The 19,612-nt window shown below is 36.2% G+C and overlaps 1 protein-coding gene across 2 annotated transcripts in view; it reads right to left on the bottom strand.

Moving 5' to 3' along the window:
* Positions 1 to 4,225: 4,225 nt before the first annotated feature.
* The window catches only part of proza (protein Z, vitamin K-dependent plasma glycoprotein a), a 28,286-nt gene continuing 12,899 nt past the window's right edge, over positions 4,226 to 19,612 (bottom strand). For both annotated transcript variants that reach the window (XM_035399103.1, XM_035399102.1), the window contains exons 3-9: positions 8,030 to 8,193; positions 7,725 to 7,749; positions 7,117 to 7,230; positions 6,798 to 6,938; positions 6,295 to 6,410; positions 5,816 to 5,933; positions 4,226 to 5,384 (exon numbers count right to left, since the gene is read on the bottom strand). In XM_035399103.1, the coding sequence (XP_035254994.1) occupies positions 4,852 to 5,384; positions 5,816 to 5,933; positions 6,295 to 6,410; positions 6,798 to 6,938; positions 7,117 to 7,230; positions 7,725 to 7,749; positions 8,030 to 8,193 (1,211 nt within the window). In that variant the 3' untranslated portion in view covers positions 4,226 to 4,851. The remainder of the gene's footprint in view (positions 5,385 to 5,815; positions 5,934 to 6,294; positions 6,411 to 6,797; positions 6,939 to 7,116; positions 7,231 to 7,724; positions 7,750 to 8,029; positions 8,194 to 19,612) is intronic.

The following is a 19,612-nucleotide window of genomic DNA, read 5'->3' as shown; positions in this document are numbered from 1 at the left end:
ACAAGGAGAGCAGGTAGTAAAAAGGTAATAAGCAATAAGAGCCTGTCAGTACAGAGTGGCTGACACTTTTACACCCATTATTTTTTATGTGACATACTTTTTTAAAATCTTAATTAGCAAACAGAAGGTGACCATGCAGTAAATGAGTAATATTCTCACTCCTTTTATAGCATTCGACATGACAGGTGATGTAAAGACAGACGGGTCATTGGGCATGACAGAATTAGACTTTGATAATCGTCATTAAATTAATTGCTGTCATTTGGACTGGACATCCAGAATATTTGCTTTGCGCTTACTGTTGATTTGTTGGCCGTTAACTGTTGCAAGACTGTTAACTGTTACTTTGTACAGTGAGTATGCTGTGTGACTCACTTTTCCTGTCTGTAGGTGTGTTTGCGTGTCGAAGTAATCTTGTCTGTCAGTGAGAGATTGACACCTCGCCGCAGGTGTGCAGACACACACACACAGACGCACGCGTGCGCGCACACACACACACACACACTCACCTTCCGTATCTGTCAGCTAGCACCTGGGGATTCCCTTTGCCTGAAGAAAATTGCTGACTTTATCTCTGTAATTAACCTTCCACTAAGTAATCGCAGACGTAAACCACAAGCTCATCTGCACTGCGAGGTCGGGACCACTGTCGCCACGGCGACTTAAACCCCGGGCCTCGGCCCTGTGGCGTTTGCCGAGAAGGAGCGCAAGGTCGTGACCTCTGAGAAGGGACTGTGTGTCTTGTTGTCAGGGCGACAGCGGGTTCTTAGGGAGGGGAGGGCAGCCGATCTGGTTACCCCTCGATGCTCACGCCCTGTGAGTAGGGGGCACTGGAACACCAGCCCCGAAAGGGGGGTGGGGCCGACCTTTCCTGCGTGACTCACATTTTAAACTCTCCAGCGTTTCGCTCTGTTTTAGCGGCTCTGCTCTGCGGCTTTCAGTCCGTCACAACCCTATTAGGGTTGCGAAGGGCGTTGAGGGGGGAGGGCGGTGTTTTGTTTCCTCAGCCAATCGGAGCTGTTGGAGGGGGTCAGGTGACGTGCTGTCTTGAAGCCAAGCAGCGGGTCCCTGTTTTTACACCCTGCGAAACTGGGGCTCCCCTCCCCCCCCCGACCCGCAGCGGAGAGGCACGGAGTGGCGTGGGACGGACTGGTCTCTATTGTGGGTCCCGCCGATGATTGATTGCTCACCGTCCCGTGAACGCCCCTTAACAAGGGACAAACAGACGAGCCAAATCAGGAATTAAGGGTTCGGATTAAACAAAGGGTCGACCGTGCAGTCCGCCAGAGCAATCCGCTGCTGTTGCCCCTGTGGCTCTGTGTTTTAGTTCACCTGGCATCCTGCACAGCAATGTGGGTAATCTAGCATGTTGAACAGCATATTGCATTAGCATACGGGCGCTTTGTTTCATCAGACAGGGCGGTACAAACCACGTGTGCATAAACACAGTCACGTATGTTGTTGTGTGTGTTCATGTGGAGTGATAGATGCCTATGAGTGTGTCTGTGCATGCGTGTGTGTGTGTGCGTGTTTATATATGCATGTTTGTGTGTGTGTGCGTGCATGCATGGGTCAGTGTGTGTCTACGGGTGTGTGCGCATGTGTGTATGTGTCCAAGTGTGCATTTGTGTGTGTGTGTTTGTGTGTGTGTGTGTGCACGTTTGTGTGTATGTGTCTGTACTTGTGTACTTGTGTGTGTGTGTATGTTATTGTGTGTTCTGTGTTTGTTGTTGTGATTATATACAGTGATACATTAACATACACACCCGGTAAGCAGTGCTGTTGGGCTGTGGCTGTGGTTATGTAAGAGACAGTGGGTCTGGTGCAGCGGAGGGGAATGGGGAAGCCGGGTCTCTGCACAATTACCTGCCCAAGTGGAAACTGATGGCGTCTGGCAACCCACACAGCCGTGGGCCCGGCACCGGGTCACAAGCACACCGAGCAGGGCGAGGGGGGTGGGGGTGTGCGAGGATTGGGGTGGCGTGGAATTAGGTGGGGGAAGGGGTGCTGGATGTTAGAGCAGAGGGGAAGAGGTTAGAGGATTACAAAGCATTGTACGGCATTAAAAATACATACGCACGCACACACACACTCACACTCGCATGCACACACATTCTCCCGCACATACAAACGCACACACACACACACACACACAGCTGGAGGGGAGTAAGTTGTGGATTTGTGGCCGATCCCTGCCCAGGGCCAGTCTGTGTTATATGGGGTAAGGAGATTATCCATGATTTGGTGGGGTTGCCAAATGCAATGCATTGCCCGCCGGAGTGGACGGAGTTTGACTCCGGAGCCCCATTGGGTAGCGGGAGCCCTGAGCACAGGCAGTGTGGGAACTGCAGACTGAAGGGGGACGTCCTCATTAGGGACACAGACACGAGGAGGTTCTCCTCTGGGTGTGTGCTGGAGGACTTCAGGAGCACAGAGGCCTCGTGCCGCTCTGCTCCAGACAGGTGTAGAGCTGCAGGACTCCCGTCCCTCCCTCTTCCTCCCTCTTTCGCAGTCAGAGGCACGTTCGCTCGCATGCTCACTCGCACACTCACTCGCACACTCACTCGCACACTCACTCATACACACGCTCATACACACGCTCATACACACGCTTGCACACTCACTCATACACACGCTCATACACACGCTTGCACACACGCTTGCACACTCACGTGCGCGCACACACTCGCACACGAGCAGAAACTGGGGCACATGCGCACATGCGTGCACTTGGGACTTGCAGAAACGGAGGCATGTGTGCATTGAGCTAACAAAGACTCATAGGCGTATGCAAAGGCGTATGTATGCAAGCATGCCTGCACTGGGAACAAACAGACTCACACAGAAGCAGGCACACATGCATACTAATATGTTATGCATACACACACACATGCAGGCACACACACACACACACACACACACACAGCCATCATGCCCTAGTTTCTGCAGACTCTGTAGGAGGCTCAGTGCATCTCCTAGCTGGTCTGTGGGAGCCTGCATGCACGCTGGCAGCGATGTGGAGCAGCGAGAATCCTACGCCGCGGTGACTTTCTACACGCCGTGTACCTCCACTCGTTTATCCTCTTTTATTCACGGCACCCATCTGTGCCAGAGATAATGTATCATACGCCCGGCTCATCATGCTCTGACTCATCACACCCTTTCCTCTCTCGTCTCCCCTCCTTCTCTTTCTCACCCCTTCTCTTCTCTTCTATCCTTCCTTCTCCCTCCTTCTCTCCAGCTTGTCACCCCCCCCCCCCCCCCCCAATATTTGCCCTTGCTCGAGGCCTGGGGGGGAGAAGCAGAGTGGCAGGAGCTCGGACAGAGCCAGGCGCAGGAAGGAAGCAGAGAGCAGGGAGGGAGAGGGGGATTAATCTCCTTCACAAATAAATAAAAAAAAGAGCTAGAGGATTTTCGGGAGTAAGGAGCAGTCTCCTGGGAGAATGCCATGGCAACAGGCTGTGAGGGCCCAAGCACTTGGGGCGTCCCTTTCAGGTGCCCGATCAAAAAAAGAAAAAAGTGGCCAGGCATGTTTTTTGTTTCCCTCATCTCTCTCTCCCTCTCTCTCTCTTTCCCTCTCTGCCTATCTCTCTCTCTCATATCTCTCACTCTCTTTCTCTCTTCCTGTCTGACTCAAACACTCCCCCCCCCCCACTGTGCAGGAGTTGCCAAGACAGAAGGCTGTGAGACCATCGAAAGAAAATGGCAGAAACACGGGGGGGGTGAGGGTACATATGCATATGTGTGTGTATGTGTGAGCGCCCGTGTGAGTGTGTGTGTGTGTGTGTGTGAGTGTCCGCATGTGTGTGCACATATGTAAGTTTACGTTTGCGTTTGCATACATGAGCATGCGTGTGTTATTTAGCAAAAGCAGCCTTTATCTTACAGCGAGGTGGAGGGAACAGTGTCGACTGTGAACAGAAGAGATGGGGGTTCTCCACCCGCAGCTGACTGCATCCACTGTGGATCTGAGAAAACGGCCTTATTAGAACATGTTGTTCTTATCGTCCCTCCTCCCTCTAAACCACCTCCCAACGCCCCCCCCCCCTTAAAAGCTCACAATGGCCCCCGGACATCCCCGCTATCTCTAGTGCTCATTCACAGAACTGCTAGCTCCAGCGGCAGGTGCACTGGTTTAAGCTTTCAGTTCGAAACAGAGAGGGATTAATTATTAATATTTCGGTCTTAATCGCACCTGATAATGCAGCCGACACCAACGCATGAGTCACTTCAGTCAGAGCTACATTATTTATTTCATTCATCACTAATATTATGTCTAACATTGGGTTTATTACATGTTTAACAGCTGGCTAAGAACAGTAGAAACAAAGTAGTGAAATGGTCAGACCTAAACAGATATATATATCTTTTTAAAACTGATAATAATAATAACTGATTAATAATAATAAATGTATGCTGTTCTATTTTTCATGTTTAGAGCTGTTACTCAACAGTGACGTTTTACAATATTTAGATGATAGAGCTCCACCCTGTGGAGGAAGTGGAGAACTACAAAAGAAAAAAAAACCGATTCAGCTCAAAACATCTGCTAACACAGAGATGTTGCTCAAGCTGGTTAACATGCTATGTCATCTCTTGTGCAAAGGACAGTGAAAAAGTGGAAAGACAGTTAGAACAATGCCATTAATGCTGAGCACTAAACAGGGAAAATGTGAAGGCCTGCTTTAAAGATGAGGCTAATAACACACAAAGACTCCTCTGAGTCCTGATGTCGAGAACCATTCCCTTCCCTAGCTCCTCCCCATTCACAATGCACCGCACCTTCCTCGGCCCCTCCTCCCCTACTCATAAGCCCCGCCTCCTCTCCTTCTCAGCTCCGCCTCCGCCTCCTCACGCCATGAACGGCTGCAGCCAGGGCAGGAAGCGCGAGACCTTCTGGAAGACGTAGCCCTGCTGGCAGCTGTGTCCCGGGGGCCGGCTCAGCACGCCGGTGAGGAAGAAGACGTCGCGGTAGAGGGTGACGGCGGCGCTGCCGGGCCCCAGGGCGCAGTCGGCCTTGGCCCGGGGCGTGGTGCAGAACATCTTGTTGGTGACCAGGCCGGCGTGCCGCGCCCTGCACTCCGCCAACGGCTCGTAGGCCAGGTGGTTGAGCGTCAGGCTGCCCTCCACGTCGGCGGAACCTTCCGGCGCGTCCCTCCAGCCGGTGACCGCCGCGTCGTACTCGCCCGTCATCAGCACGCCCTCGGCGAAGTCCCGCTCCGGCAGGCAGGCCGCCAGCACGGTCCTCTTGAACGCGATGCGCTCGCTCAGCTCCACCACCGCCAGGTCGTTGCCGGGGCGACCCTCCACGTACAGGGGGTGCGGGGTCACCTTCTTCATCTGCAGGGTCTGCTCGCCCTCCTCAAACTCCTTCACCCTCTTGCCTGCGTCGGACAGAGGACAGCACAGGGGACCAGAATTACTTTGGGGACCCCGTTCATTGGACGAAAGCATCAGGTATTTTTTGCAAATAAGTCAAATAGCACAGGGGACACTAAAGCACTGTGCAGTTACAGCCTTAGTCTGTCGACCCGTTCTTTTTCCCTTGCCTTGAATTCATTTTTTACCCTGTGTTACGTCACAAAATTGGATGTGCTTCTCTTCTTTGATTTGTGTAACACAAACAGAGCGGTTAGCTGCTGCAGCATCGTGTACTTGCTTATTTTACCCCCTCCAGGGCTAGCCTTAGCAAGCCTGTGCTAGCCTGAGCTAGCCTGAGCTAGCCTGTGCTAGCCTGAGCTTAGCACACGCAGTGCAGGTTTGCAGCGCGGGCACAGGGCTGGCTTCCGACGGCATTGCTGCGGGCTGCACTCACCCACGGCCAGGTGGAAGCGGCTGTACTTGGTAGCGCACTGCGCCGTGGTCAGGACCAGGTTCTCCTTCAGGATGACCCCGCTGCAGAACCAGTTCAGCTCCTCGTTGCGCAGCAGCGCCTGGGTTCCAGAGAGACAGAAGCGCAGTAGGGATGCAGGGACTCAGCGGAAACTCAGCAACACAGTGCAGCCATAGCGGAAATAAAGCAACCAAGAGATAACCACTCTGTAACTCATTCTCATAACTTATCATGTCATAACTTATAACTATCATATTTTATTTTTGGGTGGATGAAATTGGTCTTCAGCTTTCTAAAATATATATATATTTTTTAAAGCCTCCCGCAAAGCTAATAGACTCTATTTTAATTGTTTAAATCCATTGAGAGTGACAGAGTGAGAGAGAGAGAGAGAGAGAGAGAGAGAGGACTGGGTTGAGGAGAGGTTTGGAGAACAGTGTTTTATGGGGAAAGGTAGCTACCTGCCAGGGACACTCCCCTGCGTTGCAGCTCAGTCCCTCATAGCCACTGCGGATGTTGGCGGACCTCCTCCTGTCCCACTGACTTAGACTGTCCACCTTTCCGCAAGGGTATGCCACTGAAGACCAGGGGTTGGGTGGGGGAGGGGCAAGAGAGAGGTCAAAGATCAAGTGAGAAGGCGGGAGAGCGAGAGAGATAGGTTTACATTTTTACACAGCAACCGTGTGACATTTAAAAGAGAAACGGAATGAGGTCAGATGAGAATGACTGAGAGAGAGAGAGAGAGAGAGAATGCAAAGGTATTTATTATCTGAATCTGCAAGTTCTGGCCACTAGTGTAAAAAACAGTAATAAAAGGAAGTAGTGCAGTCAGAAGGATGTTGGGGTAATTAAATAAAAAATAATATTAAATAATGAATAATAACAATAATAATAACACCCTCCTCCTCTCCATCTGCTCCTAGGAGGAAGACTCAGTATGACAGAGAGCTGGAGCAACACCCACCAGCAGGAACACACTTCTCCTTGTCCTTCAACTTATCCTTGACCTTCCAGCCTGTGGCACAGGAGCACTCGTAGGACTGGTACCCCGGCTTGCAGAACTGGCTGCAGCCCTTGGTCTTGTCCGGGATGCAGACGGTCTGGTCTGCACAGCGTTTGGGAACAAGAGAAGAGACGGGATCGGCTGAAACGTCAGGAGCCTGGGTCGGTGGGCCTCATGCGAATAAACGAACAGGCCCTCATCACGCGCCCGTGGGCGGGACTGGTGTGGGGTCATCGCAGCGGACTATTTGAGGTGTCCCAGCGGCCGGCGGGACGCTCACCCGTCTCGCAGAGGGCCCCGGAGAAGCCCGACTTGCAGACGCAGTCGTAGCCGCCCACGCTGTCCGAGCACATGGCCCCGTTCTTGCAGGGGTTTCCCAGGCACTGGTCTCCGTCTGCGCATGGGGATGCAGACAGGGCAGGGCGGGGGTCAGTGTACAGCCACACGTCCTCCGACGGGAAGAGACTTCGTTATCGCCTCCATTCATGTCAATGGGAGCCCAGTTTTTTTTTCCGCATCTGCAAGGCATGCTGGGATAGCTGGCAATTTGAGGCAAGTGGGAGGAGCGACCGAAAAGACGGGAAACATGGTGCGATAACCAATCCCCCCCCACCCCCCATTCTACATAGTTCTGTTAAGAACTTGTTATTTATTGCTGTGTAGGGATTTCCAGAATATATGATCGGTATTCATTTAAGGAACGCTGTTTTAAAAATGGAAAACACGCCCACAAGTGGCCGAATGTTTGGAGGCGAGAGCGATGCCTGGTAATTTCGTCAGAGGATGTGTGGCTTTAGGGTCAAAAGGTTGAAGGTCAGGGACCCCTCAATTGGAACTAAACACTGGAGCCCTGTCTATGTACACATACCACGAACACTCTGTACTCACCGACATACACAGACCAGAAAATGTCCTGGAAAGACAAAAGCACAAGTTCAGTAAGATTTAAAAAAAAAAAAAAAAGGAAAACGACTTCAAAGAAAATGACGTCAGTCTTCCTCACAGTCTGCTTACCTTCAGCCCACCACATGCATTTTAAAACAGTGTTTTTACTGCAGTTGACACTGAGCTGCAGGTCCAGTTCCCTGCGGTGCCACGCAGTGACCGAGCCGCCCAGCGCCATGTTGAATAGTGGTACAGTGGTACACTGCCTACAGCGCCCCCTACAGGGCACGGCAGCAGCGGGTACCCACCGTGCGGTAGGAGTCCTGGAAGATCTCACGGGCCTCCTCGTAGTTGCACACCTCCTCCACGCACTCGCGCTCCAGGTTGGCAGGCATGAGGGTCTCCTCGTTGCCGACATTGGCCCTCCTGTGTCGGGACATGACGGCACTGGCATCCTGTTTCTCAATGAAAACTGGGAGACAGGACCACAGGCATTATATAACACTCCACAACCCAAGGGCTCCCAAAAGCAATTACAAATTCATAAAAGATAAAATTTGTTCACTGAAGTGATTCTTCTGTGAAAATATTTTGCTGAAGCAATATACCTTATAATTTAAATCAAAATAAATCCTTTTTTTTAATTTTCTAAATTAATATTTTTAAGTAAATTTATGTACATTGCTCAAGAGTAGGACACTTCCAAGTGAAAGGTAAAAGTAATAGGTCATATGTAATTAAATTTGAATAGTAAAAACACAGTTATAAAATAAAGCTTGATATTTTACTGATGTCTACTGGTTGAGTTCCTCACAAGAGAATAGCACCTGAGTGAAAATGTAGTGTACAACATACGATTGATTAATATGAAAAATGTAATATGTCAAATGTAATCATATGTAAAATGTATGTGTAACTGAAATTATATATATATATATATATATATTTCAAAATAATTGTTTTGATTCATGTCAATGTTTTCATTCAGGTCAGTGTTTGGGCAGGATTAGAGTATGGTTATAAGTGCCTCATGTATTTTGTTTTTTTGGTGAAGCACACTTTTGATTATTATTATTTTTTCACTTATTGGATATACAATTATAGTCTTAGGCATTTTGCTCTCAATTTACTCTGCCTTTTATATTCAATTTATTCTCTGTCTTCAGCCCTCCTCTTCAGCACGTGAACGCATGCCTGCTCGGTCAGTCCAAAATGTTCCACTTTTGTCCATTGATGAATGCTTTGGTTGTTGATTGTGTGTTTGGGGTCATTGTCTTGCTGCCAGTATGGTTCGCCGGTTAATGAGGGAGGAGGACTTTCTTTGTACATATCCAGAACAAATCTGTCTGTACTCCACCCAAATCATCCTGCTATCTTCTGTTATATCATCAATAAAGACGAGCGAGACAGAAGCAGACACACATATTTCCTATTGTGTAACCATTAAAATCTATAAAACATATACCGAATTTGTTTCCTTTTTTCAGTTCTTTCACATTTATTACATATTCCCCAATCTGTATTCATTCAAGTGGTTAAAACACATATATAGAATTTGACCAATTCTTGGACATAAGACTATAGTCTTTTATATTTTTCTAGTTCGCCTCAAAAGTCATTTTTTCACCATAAATGCCTGAAAAATCTTTGTATTCTATTTATTTATTCATATTTATTAATCATTTCCCAATCTGTGTCCATTCAAATGGTTAAAACACGCATATAGAACTTGTAAAATTTTTTCAGTTCTTGGACATAAGACTATAGTCTTATGAAATTTTCCGATTCAGTTCAAAAATGATTTTTTCACCATAAACTCCACAAAACGAATTGTATTCAATTTATTTAATCAAATTTACTAAATACATCCTATTCTGTATCCATTCAATTGCATAAAATATATAAATAAAAATCTTCTCATTTTTTCAATTCTTGGACATAAGACTATAGTCTTTTATATTTTTCTGATTCAGTGCAAAAATCATTTTTTCATCATAAATTCCATAAAACTAATTGTATTCAATTTATTTAATCAAATTCACTAAATACGTACTATTCTGTATCCATTCAATTGCATAGAATATATAAATAAAATGTTTCTCATTTTTTCAATTCTTGGACATAAGACTATAGTCTTTTATATTTTTCTAGTTCGCCTCAAAAGTCATTTTTTCACCATAAATGCCTGAAAAATCTTTGTATTCTATTTATTTATTCATATTTATTAATCATTTCCCAATCTGTGTCCATTCAAATGGTTAAAACACACATATAGAACTTGTCAAATTTTTTCAGTTCTTGGACATAAGACTATAGTCTTATGAAATTTTCTGATTCAGTTCAAAAATGATTTTTTCACCATAAACTCCACAAAACGAATTGTATTCAATTTATTTAATCAAATTCACTAAATACATCCTATTCTGTATCCATTCAATTGCATAAAATATATAAATAAAAATCTTCTCATTTTTTCAATTCTTGGACATAAGACTATAGTCTTTTATATTTTTCTGATTCAGTGCAAAAATCATTTTTTCATCATAAATTCCATAAAACTAATTGTATTCAATTTATTTAATCAAATTCACTAAATACGTACTATTCTGTATCCATTCAATTGCATAGAATATATAAATAAAATGTTTCTCATTTTTTCAATTCTTGGACATAAGACTATAGTCTTTTATATTTTTCTAGTTCGCCTCAAAAGTCATTTTTTCACCATAAATGCCTGAAAAATCTTTGTATTCTATTTATTTATTCATATTTATTAATCATTTCCCAATCTGTGTCCATTCAAATGGTTAAAACACACATATAGAACTTGTCAAATTTTTTCAGTTCTTGGACATAAGACTATAGTCTTATGAAATTTTCTGATTCAGTTCAAAAATGATTTTTTCACCATAAACTCCACAAAACGAATTGTATTCAATTTATTTAATCAAATTCACTAAATACATCCTATTCTGTATCCATTCAATTGCATAAAATATATAAATAAAAATCTTCTCATTTTTTCAATTCTTGGACATAAGACTATAGTCTTTTATATTTTTCTGATTCAGTGCAAAAATCATTTTTTCATCATAAATTCCATAAAACTAATTGTATTCAATTTATTTAATCAAATTCACTAAATACGTACTATTCTGTATCCATTCAATTGCATAGAATATATAAATAAAATGTTTCTCATTTTTTCAATTCTTGGACATAAGACTATAGTCTTTTATATTTTTCTAGTTCGCCTCAAAAGTCATTTTTTCACCATAAATGCCTGAAAAATATTTGTATTCTATTTATTTATTCATATTTATTAATCATTTCCCAATCTGTGTCCATTCAAATGGTTAAAACACACATATAGAACTTGTCAAATTTTTTCAGTTCTTGGACATAAGACTATAGTCTTATGAAATTTTCCGATTCAGTTCAAAAATGATTTTTTCACCATAAACTCCACAAAACGAATTCTATTCAATTTATTTAATCAAATTTACTAAATACATCCTATTCTGTATCCATTCAATTGCATAAAATATATAAATAAAAATCTTCTCATTTTTTCAATTCTTGGACATAAGACTATAGTCTTTTATATTTTTCTGATTCAGTGCAAAAATCATTTTTTCATCATAAATTCCATAAAACTAATTGTATTCAATTTATTTAATCAAATTCACTAAATACGTACTATTCTGTATCCATTCAATTGCATAGAATATATAAATAAAATGTTTCTCATTTTTTCAATTCTTGGACATAAGACTATAGTCTTTTATATTTTTCTAGTTCGCCTCAAAAGTCATTTTTTCACCATAAATGCCTGAAAAATCTTTGTATTCTATTTATTTATTCATATTTATTAATCATTTCCCAATCTGTGTCCATTCAAATGGTTAAAACACACATATAGAACTTGTCAAATTTTTTCAGTTCTTGGACATAAGACTATAGTCTTATGAAATTTTCTGATTCAGTTCAAAAATGATTTTTTCACCATAAACTCCACAAAACGAATTGTATTCAATTTATTTAATCAAATTCACTAAATACATCCTATTCTGTATCCATTCAATTGCATAAAATATATAAATAAAAATCTTCTCATTTTTTCAATTCTTGGACATAAGACTATAGTCTTTTATATTTTTCTGATTCAGTGCAAAAATCATTTTTTCATCATAAATTCCATAAAACTAATTGTATTCAATTTATTTAATCAAATTCACTAAATACGTACTATTCTGTATCCATTCAATTGCATAGAATATATAAATAAAATGTTTCTCATTTTTTCAATTCTTGGACATAAGACTATAGTCTTTTATATTTTTCTAGTTCGCCTCAAAAGTCATTTTTTCACCATAAATGCCTGAAAAATATTTGTATTCTATTTATTTATTCATATTTATTAATCATTTCCCAATCTGTGTCCATTCAAATGGTTAAAACACACATATAGAACTTGTCAAATTTTTTCAGTTCTTGGACATAAGACTATAGTCTTATGAAATTTTCTGATTCAGTTCAAAAATGATTTTTTCACCATAAACTCCACAAAACGAATTGTATTCAATTTATTTAATCAAATTCACTAAATACATCCTATTCTGTATCCATTCAATTGCATAAAATATATAAATAAAAATCTTCTCATTTTTTCAATTCTTGGACATAAGACTATAGTCTTTTATATTTTTCTGATTCAGTGCAAAAATCATTTTTTCATCATAAATTCCATAAAACTAATTGTATTCAATTTATTTAATCAAATTCACTAAATACGTACTATTCTGTATCCATTCAATTGCATAGAATATATAAATAAAATGTTTCTCATTTTTTCAATTCTTGGACATAAGACTATAGTCTTTTATATTTTTCTAGTTCGCCTCAAAAGTCATTTTTTCACCATAAATGCCTGAAAAATATTTGTATTCTATTTATTTATTCATATTTATTAATCATTTCCCAATCTGTGTCCATTCAAATGGTTAAAACACACATATAGAACTTGTCAAATTTTTTCAGTTCTTGGACATAAGACTATAGTCTTATGAAATTTTCCGATTCAGTTCAAAAATGATTTTTTCACCATAAACTCCACAAAACGAATTCTATTCAATTTATTTAATCAAATTTACTAAATACATCCTATTCTGTATCCATTCAATTGCATAAAATATATAAATAAAAATCTTCTCATTTTTTCAATTCTTGGACATAAGACTATAGTCTTTTATATTTTTCTGATTCAGTGCAAAAATCATTTTTTCATCATAAATTCCATAAAACTAATTGTATTCAATTTATTTAATCAAATTCACTAAATACGTACTATTCTGTATCCATTCAATTGCATAGAATATATAAATAAAATGTTTCTCATTTTTTCAATTCTTGGACATAAGACTATAGTCTTTTATATTTTTCTAGTTCGCCTCAAAAGTCATTTTTTCACCATAAATGCCTGAAAAATCTTTGTATTCTATTTATTTATTCATATTTATTAATCATTTCCCAATCTGTGTCCATTCAAATGGTTAAAACACACATATAGAACTTGTCAAATTTTTTCAGTTCTTGGACATAAGACTATAGTCTTATGAAATTTTCTGATTCAGTTCAAAAATGATTTTTTCACCATAAACTCCACAAAACGAATTGTATTCAATTTATTTAATCAAATTCACTAAATACATCCTATTCTGTATCCATTCAATTGCATAAAATATATAAATAAAAATCTTCTCATTTTTTCAATTCTTGGACATAAGACTATAGTCTTTTATATTTTTCTGATTCAGTGCAAAAATCATTTTTTCATCATAAATTCCATAAAACTAATTGTATTCAATTTATTTAATCAAATTCACTAAATACGTACTATTCTGTATCCATTCAATTGCATAGAATATATAAATAAAATGTTTCTCATTTTTTCAATTCTTGGACATAAGACTATAGTCTTTTATATTTTTCTAGTTCGCCTCAAAAGTCATTTTTTCACCATAAATGCCTGAAAAATATTTGTATTCTATTTATTTATTCATATTTATTAATCATTTCCCAATCTGTGTCCATTCAAATGGTTAAAACACACATATAGAACTTGTCAATTTTTTCAGTTCTTGGACATAAGACTATAGTCTTATGAAATTTTCTGATTCAGTTCAAAAATGATTTTTTCACCATAAACTCCACAAAACGAATTGTATTCAATTTATTTAATCAAATTTACTAAATACATCCTATTCTGTATCCATTCAATTGCATAAAATATATAAATAAAAATCTTCTCATTTTTTCAATTCTTGGACATAAGACTATAGTCTTTTATATTTTTCTGATTCAGTGCAAAAATCATTTTTTCATCATAAATTCCATAAAACTAATTGTATTCAATTTATTTAATCAAATTCACTAAATACGTACTATTCTGTATCCATTCAATTGCATAGAATATATAAATAAAATGTTTCTCATTTTTTCAATTCTTGGACATAAGACTATAGTCTTTTATATTTTTCTAGTTCGCCTCAAAAGTCATTTTTTCACCATAAATGCCTGAAAAATCTTTGTATTCTATTTATTTATTCATATTTATTAATCATTTCCCAATCTGTGTCCATTCAAATGGTTAAAACACACATATAGAACTTGTCAAATTTTTTCAGTTCTTGGACATAAGACTATAGTCTTATGAAATTTTCCGATTCAGTTCAAAAATGATTTTTCACCATAAACTCCACAAAACGAATTGTATTCAATTTATTTAATCAAATTTACTAAATACATCCTATTCTGTATCCATTCAATTGCATAAAATATATAAATAAAAATCTTCTCATTTTTTCAATTCTTGGACATAAGACTATAGTCTTTTATATTTTTCTGATTCAGTGCAAAAATCATTTTTTCATCATAAATTCCATAAAACTAATTGTATTCAATTTATTTAATCAAATTCACTAAATACGTACTATTCTGTATCCATTCAATCGCATAGAATATATAAATAAAATGTTTCTCATTTTTTCAATTCTTGGACATAAGACTATAGTCTTTTATATTTTTCTAGTTCGCCTCAAAAGTCATTTTTTTCACCATAAATGCCTGAAAAATCTTTGTATTCTATTTATTTATTCATATTTATTAATCATTTCCCAATCTGTGTCCATTCAAATGGTTAAAACACACATATAGAACTTGTCAAATTTTTTCAGTTCTTGGACATAAGACTATAGTCTTATGAAATTTTCTGATTCAGTTCAAAAATGATTTTTTCACCATAAACTCCACAAAACGAATTGTATTCAATTTATTTAATCAAATTTACTAAATACATCCTATTCTGTATCCATTCAATTGCATAAAATATATAAATAAAAATCTTCTCATTTTTTCAATTCTTGGACATAAGACTATAGTCTTTTATATTTTTCTGATTCAGTGCAAAAATCATTTTTTCATCATAAATTCCATAAAACTAATTGTATTCAATTTATTTAATCAAATTCACTAAATACGTACTATTCTGTATCCATTCAATTGCATAGAATATATAAATAAAATGTTTCTCATTTTTTCAATTCTTGGACATAAGACTATAGTCTTTTATATTTTTCTAGTTCGCCTCAAAAGTCATTTTTTCACCATAAATGCCTGAAAAATCTTTGTATTCTATTTATTTATTCATATTTATTAATCATTTCCCAATCTGTGTCCATTCAAATGGTTAAAACACACATATAGAACTTGTCAAATTTTTTCAGTTCTTGGACATAAGACTATAGTCTTATGAAATTTTCTGATTCAGTTCAAAAATGATTTTTTCACCATAAACTCCACAAAACGAATTGTATTCAATTTATTTAATCAAATTCACTAAATACATCCTATTCTGTATCCATTCAATTGCATAAAATATATAAATAAAAATCTTCTCATTTTTTCAATTCTTGGACATAAGACTATAGTCTTTTATATTTTTCTGATTCAGTGCAAAAATCATTTTTTCATCATAAATTCCATAAAACTAATTGTATTCAATTTATTTAATCAAATTCACTAAATACGTACTATTCTGTATCCATTCAATTGCATAGAATATATAAATAAAATGTTTCTCATTTTTTCAATTCTTGGACATAAGACTATAGTCTTTTATATTTTTCTAGTTCGCCTCAAAAGTCATTTTTTCACCATAAATGCCTGAAAAATATTTGTATTCTATTTATTTATTCATATTTATTAATCATTTCCCAATCTGTGTCCATTCAAATGGTTAAAACACACATATAGAACTTGTCAAATTTTTTCAGTTCTTGGACATAAGACTATAGTCTTATGAAATTTTCTGATTCAGTTCAAAAATGATTTTTTCACCATAAACTCCACAAAACGAATTGTATTCAATTTATTTAATCAAATTTACTAAATACATCCTATTCTGTATCCATTCAATTGCATAAAATATATAAATAAAAATCTTCTCATTTTTTCAATTCTTGGACATAAGACTATAGTCTTTTATATTTTTCTGATTCAGTGCAAAAATCATTTTTTCATCATAAATTCCATAAAACTAATTGTATTCAATTTATTTAATCAAATTCACTAAATACGTACTATTCTGTATCCATTCAATTGCATAGAATATATAAATAAAATGTTTCTCATTTTTTCAATTCTTGGACATAAGACTATAGTCTTTTATATTTTTCTAGTTCGCCTCAAAAGTCATTTTTTCACCATAAATGCCTGAAAAATATTTGTATTCTATTTATTTATTCATATTTATTAATCATTTCCCAATCTGTGTCCATTCAAATGGTTAAAACACACATATAGAACTTGTCAAATTTTTTCAGTTCTTGGACATAAGACTATAGTCTTATGAAATTTTCTGATTCAGTTCAAAAATGATTTTTTCACCATAAACTCCACAAAACGAATTGTATTCAATTTATTTAATCAAATTCACTAAATACATCCTATTCTGTATCCATTCAATTGCATAAAATATATAAATAAAAATCTTCTCATTTTTTCAATTCTTGGACATAAGACTATAGTCTTTTATATTTTTCTGATTCAGTGCAAAAATCATTTTTTCATCATAAATTCCATAAAACTAATTGTATTCAATTTATTTAATCAAATTCACTAAATACGTACTATTCTGTATCCATTCAATTGCATAGAATATATAAATAAAATGTTTCTCATTTTTTCAATTCTTGGACATAAGACTATAGTCTTTTATATTTTTCTAGTTCGCCTCAAAAGTCATTTTTTCACCATAAATGCCTGAAAAATATTTGTATTCTATTTATTTATTCATATTTATTAATCATTTCCCAATCTGTGTCCATTCAAATGGTTAAAACACACATATAGAACTTGTCAAATTTTTTCAGTTCTTGGACATAAGACTATAGTCTTATGAAATTTTCTGATTCAGTTCAAAAATGATTTTTTCACCATAAACTCCACAAAACGAATTGTATTCAATTTATTTAATCAAATTTACTAAATACATCCTATTCTGTATCCATTCAATTGCATAAAATATATAAATAAAAATCTTCTCATTTTTTCAATTCTTGGACATAAGACTATAGTCTTTTATATTTTTCTGATTCAGTGCAAAAATCATTTTTTCATCATAAATTCCATAAAACTAATTGTATTCAATTTATTTAATCAAATTCACTAAATACGTACTATTCTGTATCCATTCAATTGCATAGAATATATAAATAAAATGTTTCTCATTTTTTCAATTCTTGGACATAAGACTATAGTCTTTTATATTTTTCTAGTTCGCCTCAAAAGTCATTTTTTCACCATAAATGCCTGAAAAATATTTGTATTCTATTTATTTATTCATATTTATTAATCATTTCCCAATCTGTGTCCATTCAAATGGTTAAAACACACATATAGAACTTGTCAAATTTTTTCAGTTCTTGGACATAAGACTATAGTCTTATGAAATTTTCTGATTCAGTTCAAAAATGATTTTTTCACCATAAACTCCACAAAACGAATTGTATTCAATTTATTTAATCAAATTCACTAAATACATCCTATTCTGTATCCATTCAATTGCATAAAATATATAAATAAAAATCTTCTCATTTTTTCAATTCTTGGACATAAGACTATAGTCTTTTATATTTTTCTGATTCAGTGCAAAAATCATTTTTTCATCATAAATTCCATAAAACTAATTGTATTCAATTTATTTAATCAAATTCACTAAATACGTACTATTCTGTATCCATTCAATTGCATAGAATATATAAATAAAATGTTTCTCATTTTTTCAATTCTTGGACATAAGACTATAGTCTTTTATATTTTTCTAGTTCGCCTCAAAAGTCATTTTTTCACCATAAATGCCTGAAAAATATTTGTATTCTATTTATTTATTCATATTTATTAATCATTTCCCAATCTGTGTCCATTCAAATGGTTAAAACACACATATAGAACTTGTCAAATTTTTTCAGTTCTTGGACATAAGACTATAGTCTTATGAAATTTTCCAATTCAGTTCAAAAATGATTTTTTCACCATAAACTCCACAAAACGAATTGTATTCAATTTATTTAATCAAATTTACTAAATACATCCTATTCTGTATCCATTCAATTGCATAAAATATATAAATAAAAATCTTCTCATTTTTTCAATTCTTGGACATAAGACTATAGTCTTTTATATTTTTCTGATTCAGTGCAAAAATCATTTTTTCATCATAAATTCCATAAAACTAATTGTATTCAATTTATTTAATCAAATTCACTAAATACGTACTATTCTGTATCCATTCAATTGCATAGAATATATAAATAAAATGTTTCTCATTTTTTCAATTCTTGGACATAAGACTATAGTCTTTTATATTTTTCTAGTTCGCCTCAAAAGTCATTTTTTCACCATAAATGCCTGAAAAATCTTTGTATTCTATTTATTTATTCATATTTATTAATCATTTCCCAATCTGTGTCCATTCAAATGGTTAAAACACACATATAGAACTTGTCAAATTTTTTCAGTTCTTGGACATAAGACTATAGTCTTATGAAATTTTCTGATTCAGTTCAAAAATGATTTTTTCACCATAAACTCCACAAAACGAATTGTATTCAATTTATTTAATCAAATTCACTAAATACATCCTATTCTGTATCCATTCAATTGCATAAAATATATAAATAAAAATCTTCTCATTTTTCAATTCTTGACATAAGACTATAGTCTTTTATATTTTTCTGATTCAGTGCAAAAATCATTTTTTCATCATAAATTCCATAAAACTAATTGTATTCAATTTATTTAATCAAATTCACTAAATACGTACTATTCTGTATCCATTCAATTGCATAGAATATATAAATAAAATGTTTCTCATTTTTTCAATTCTTGGACATAAGACTATAGTCTTTTATATTTTTCTAGTTCGCCTCAAAAGTCATTTTTTCACCATAAATGCCTGAAAAATATTTGTATTCTATTTATTTATTCATATTTATTAATCATTTCCCAATCTGTGTCCATTCAAATGGTTAAAACACACATATAGAACTTGTCAAATTTTTTCAGTTCTTGGACATAAGACTATAGTCTTATGAAATTTTCCGATTCAGTTCAAAAATGATTTTTTCACCATAAACTCCACAAAACGAATTGTATTCAATTTATTTAATCAAATTTACTAAATACATCCTATTCTGTATCCATTCAATTGCATAAAATATATAAATAAAAATCTTCTCATTTTTTCAATTCTTGGACATAAGACTATAGTCTTTTATATTTTTCTGATTCAGTGCAAAAATCATTTTTTCATCATAAATTCCATAAAACTA

Source organism: Anguilla anguilla, chromosome 17 (assembly GCF_013347855.1).
Source record: "Anguilla anguilla isolate fAngAng1 chromosome 17, fAngAng1.pri, whole genome shotgun sequence".
In the NCBI taxonomy this organism is placed as follows: Eukaryota; Metazoa; Chordata; class Actinopteri; order Anguilliformes; family Anguillidae; genus Anguilla; species Anguilla anguilla.
The sequence above is the reverse complement of the archived record's forward strand: the minus strand, read 5'-3'. Positions and strand labels throughout refer to the sequence as shown.